The 4,976-nt window shown below is 36.7% G+C and overlaps 1 protein-coding gene across 1 annotated transcript; it reads right to left on the bottom strand.

Moving 5' to 3' along the window:
* Window positions 1-971: 971 nt before the first annotated feature.
* LOC120990799 (olfactory receptor 8D1-like) lies at window positions 972-1,889 on the bottom strand. The gene has a single exon (XM_040419702.1). It carries the CDS (start codon window positions 1,887-1,889, stop codon window positions 972-974), a length of 918 nt encoding a protein of 305 aa, XP_040275636.1.
* Between the last annotated feature and the right edge of the window lie 3,087 nt (window positions 1,890-4,976).

Genomic DNA, 4,976 nt, shown 5'->3' with positions numbered 1-4,976 from the left:
CAATTAAGACGTATTCTTTTTACTATTAATAAACCCCCCCAAAAAATTTATAACAATCAAAATTCACCCTGTAAATATCTGTAGTACAATGAAACTTCACTACTGAACAGCAATTATGACATATATTTGTTCCCTTTTTTTTCCCTATTAATACACCCCCCAAAAAAAATGTTAAACAACGCAGAGCGGCTAATAGGACGTACATATCTTTCCTATTAATGCACTCTGTAAATGGCTGTATCACACAGAACTTGCCCCCCCCCCCCCAACAACTTAAAATTTGCATGAATTACTGATGTATCACATAGTGAAAACAACCTAAAAGCAACAATGTAACTGCAATTTGGATCCCCAATTAGTGCAGCAAGGTGTAATAGAATCACTCATATTACCCAGGCTGTACACTCTCCTATTGCACCCTGTTCTCCTTTTATAGTGTAGATGATGTCTCCCTATCCTTTTCCTAAATCCATTTTTCAGCACAATAAAGTCTTTCCTAGCACTTTCCCTAGCGCCTGCTGACATTTCTCCCTGCACTAAGTACACTGGAAAATGGCTAAATCCAAGATGGCTGAGGCTATTTATAGGGCTGTGACATCTCAGGGGCTGAGTAGCTGCTGATTGGCCGCATGCATGGCATTGTAGGTGATCCCTCATTCCTAGAGTTCTTTGCTCCATGTCCGAACACGTGCAGCAGCCATTTTAGGAAAAAATGTGATTTGTTACCATGAAGCGTGAGGAAATTCGGCTTTGGTGCGAACTAAATTTTTTCTGAAATTCGGACCGAATTCCACTTCATCAACTTCGATTTGTTTATCTCTACAGGTTTTTCATGTCAAAAAAATAACTTTAAGAGCATGTATTTCATGAAGAAGTACAATATCAACAAATAAAGTATATTGCAAAAATAATAAAATTTTTGCAATATTACTATTTTTGCAATAAAATAAAAAAGTAATGACCGTTGCACTTTAATAACTTATTTTTTTAAAGACCTTTTCTATTTCCTTGTTCCTCAAACTATATATGAGTGGATTTAGTAATGGGGGTAAGATAGTATAAAACAATGCATTGACTTTGTATTGATTAAATGAGTTGTGCTCTGTAGGGTAAAAATATGCAAAACTTCCACTAACATAAAACAAACTGACTGATAAGAAGTGGGATATGCAAGTAGAACATGTTTTGGTACGGGCTTTCGCAGTAGAGATCTTAAAGACAGTTTTAACAATGAAGACATAGGAAATAATAATCAGTGGGAAACAAATTAAGACCAGCAATCCACCAACTACATAAACAATAATTTCAGTAAGTATTGTACTGGAGCAAGAAATTTTCAGAAGTGGTGGAATGTCACAGAAAAAGTGATCAATTTGGATGGATTTGCAAAAATTTAGCCTAAATGTATTCCCAGTGTGAATAAGGGAATACAATATACCAAAAATCCATGAAGTTGTTGCAAGTTCTAAGCATACCTTCTTGTCCATAATAGCATGATAGCGCAAGGGATGACAAATGGCCACATAGCGGTCATAAGCCATGGTAGAAAGCAAGGTAGACTCAGTGGCTGCCATCATAAGATACAAATACAGTTGTGCCACACATCCAACATATGAAATGGTCTTTCTTTTTTTAAAATAATTGATCAACATTTTAGGCACAGTTGTAGAAATATAAATGGCATCTAAAAATCCCAAGTTCCCTATAAAAAAGTACATTGGGGTGTGGAGAGCAGGATGAAAGTATACGATAAAAATGACTGCACAGTTCCCCAACATGGTAAAGAGATAACAGTTTAGAAAAAACACATACAATGGTATCTGAAGTGCCGGCATATCAGAGATGTTACTAAGAAGAAATTCAAGAGGTGCATCTGTGTGATTGAACATATTATAAATCGTCTGGGCCGAGACGTAACCCAGAAAAAAGTTTAATAGTGATGCAGGTCTATAAAAAGGATTAAAATATACATATCAGCATTAGTACCTAACAGTGTAGATATGTAATACAATAGGCATTGCATTCAGCCTTATGGGAATATTCTAAGGGTATGACCACACAGTCAGCTTGTGATGCGGTCATGATGTGGTTAGGAACCGCAGCACCTCATTTCCCAATAGAAGTCAGAAAATAGGTTTCTGTGATAGGCCTGGCACTTTCAAAGTTGTGATGACTGCACTTGATTGACCTCACATAAGACTTGCTTGCGGCTGCTGACTGCATGAGATATACAGTAGAATAGCCGCTTGTGGAATGTGTTTTAACACATGTGTCACTATTTGAAGTTAGTCAGAATGCTAAAGAGTTCCAACAACATTGCAGACCAAAAAAACGCACCCTAAACACATGATTATGCATGTGGTCAGAAGCATGTGTTCCCTAACTGCATCATGAATGCATCACAAACATACCGTGTGGTCGTACACTTTTTGTTGTTTAATTTGCGTTGGTCTATGCGATGTATTTAGAATATGGCTTTCATTTACTCAATTTATCTATTTATCTATCTACCTATAAAACACTTGATTTTACCAATCCCAAAATCCGAAATGAAAAGAGATGGTCAGCCTACATCCCCTTTTGTTTTTTACATTTGGCAGGTTGTTTTAAAAGGCTACTTTCACATCTGCAGAATCTATTCTGATTTAATCTGTTTAGTCCGCATTCTTGCAAAAATGCACAGAATGGGCCAGACACAAACCGCTGCACACTGCAGTCTATGTCAGCCTAATTTCTGGCATTTTCTGCTGGAACTGGCGGCCAGATTGCAAATCCGCAGATATGAAAGTTGTTTAAAAGGATTGTCAAAAAGAGACAATAAAATTATACAAAGGTCCTAGCTGAGAAAACTCCTAATACTGGGGTATGATGAGTAAACTTTTAAATTTTCTTATTCACAACAATTTATAACTTTAAAGAAGATGTTAACAACTGATACTACTGTAATATTCTGCAAATATTCATATTAATGAAAATGGGGTACTCACACAATGCAGCAGATTTACTTTAACAAAGGGTAAAATGACCAAATTGTACCAAAATATGCAAAAAATTGTCATATGTGCCATATGCCAGTTTTTTACATATTTCAAACACTTTGTTGCCTTATTAGATACATTTCAAAAGTGTCTAGAAGAGGGGGCATGGTTAAATGAGTTCTAAATGTGCCACATTTTTTCATGACGTGATATACAATTTCAATGCAAGATATATGTCTAATGTAAGCTAGCCAAGAGGTGGAGTTGGTTGGAGAAATGTGTCTACCATGTATATCAAAAGGTCTATCAAGATGCCCCAGTGCGCCACTGTGAAAATTTGGCACATCTTCTGCTTGTCTCTTCTAGGTTTCTGCTATTTCTGTTTAAGATAAAATGTATAATTCTGTCCCAATATACAGTATGCATGACTAGCATTACTTATTCACTCAGTTATATTACATTTACTAATTTCTCACAAGATCCAATTCTAAATAATTTAACTAAGGCTGCATTCACACAAATGCTGTTTTCTCCCATTGTTTTGACAATCATTCAGTAAAAAATGATTGTCAGTAATTTAATAAAGTTCAATTAGGGTGCAAACCAATGTCAAAAAGTACAGTATTCACTATCCATTTAAACCAAACTCTCCAGAAAAGTTTTTTTAAACCATAAAACAAAAAGTACCTCAAATTTGTTGATGAATCTCATTAATTTCCATGAAAATTAAACCACCAACAAAGCACATCAAAGAAAAATAATGGTGCCAAAAATAGACTGGAATATGGGTAGAACTATACTTTATTCTTTGGTTCTGTAAAACAACATGATCCAAAATACTGACTAAAAACTGACATCAATCTACAAAAAAGATTTAATCTCATGAAAACTGAAAAATTTATCATAATGTTGCAGGCGTAAGGAAAGCAATAGTATCAGAGAGTAAATACATACCATGCATAAGTCATTATTTTACTTTTATTTCTTCATTTTTTGTGAAATCTATTGTGAGCTTCGTTTATATACAATCAACTTCTTAATTAACACAGCTCAGCAAAAACTTTTTACCAAACATATGAGACAAAGTCCCAGTAGGTTTTATAGTCTCTTAGGTAAAAAAAAAAAAGAAAAGAATGAGAAGAGAAAAGTTACAATAAGAAAAACTTCTTAGGCTTTAATGAAAATCAGCGATCTGCCCCATTCTGGACAGTTTGGCATGTTTCTTAGGTTTCTGGTGGAGCATTTTTAGCATATTCCACTTTGCTCTGTATTAAAACACTTCAGATAAATGCTCATAATAGTTTTTTTACTCCAATGTTGTAATTTGCTTTACAAACAAAAAATATTTACAGCATTATATCGGGGAGGGGTGTGGTTAAGTGGAGACAATACAATTGGATAAAGACTAAAGACTAAGAAAAAAACCTGCTCAGATAATATGCATACATATCTTTAACTCCTTAAAGGGACACTTACAGGCGAAATCAGCATATATAGTTAGATATATCACATTACAGGTCTTATAGAGTCTTTTAAAAGCATAAAACTATCCCTCCTGTCCACCTTATAAAGAGCGAAATATAAAGTTTTATAACCTGCATCTGCGGTCAGCAATCTGCCAAAGGGGCGGCGTTTCATGTGAAAATGCGCCCAGCCAGCCTTCCCAACTGCCGTTTGTAGCCCCGCCCAGCTCATCATTATTCACTTCGCTGGGCGGGGCTAGAACTCTCCCCAGTCCCGATCCTGCGCCTGCGCAATTCAATCCTCCGGGCATCGTTCATGCCCAATCTTCTGCGCCTGCGCCCCGCCGTGCGACGCACTATAATTAACCCCTTATATGATGTGAGTGAGCGGCGCTCTGAAGCGCTGCTCTGAACAGTGCATGGCTGAGGCTGCAGCCATGCACTGTTCAGAGCAGCGCTTCAGAGCGCCGCTCACTCACATCATATAAGGGGTTAATTATAGTGCGTCCGACGGCACGGCGGGGCGCAGGCGCAG

The sequence above is a fragment of the Bufo bufo genome, chromosome 2 (assembly GCF_905171765.1).
Source record: "Bufo bufo chromosome 2, aBufBuf1.1, whole genome shotgun sequence".
In the NCBI taxonomy this organism is placed as follows: Eukaryota; Metazoa; Chordata; class Amphibia; order Anura; family Bufonidae; genus Bufo; species Bufo bufo.
This window is presented reverse-complemented; position numbering and strand designations above follow the sequence as displayed.

Coding starts and splice junctions, on each gene's coding strand:
- LOC120990799 (XM_040419702.1), bottom strand. CDS start 1,889: ATGTTCAATCACACAGATGCACCTCTTGAATTTCTTCTTAGTAACATC.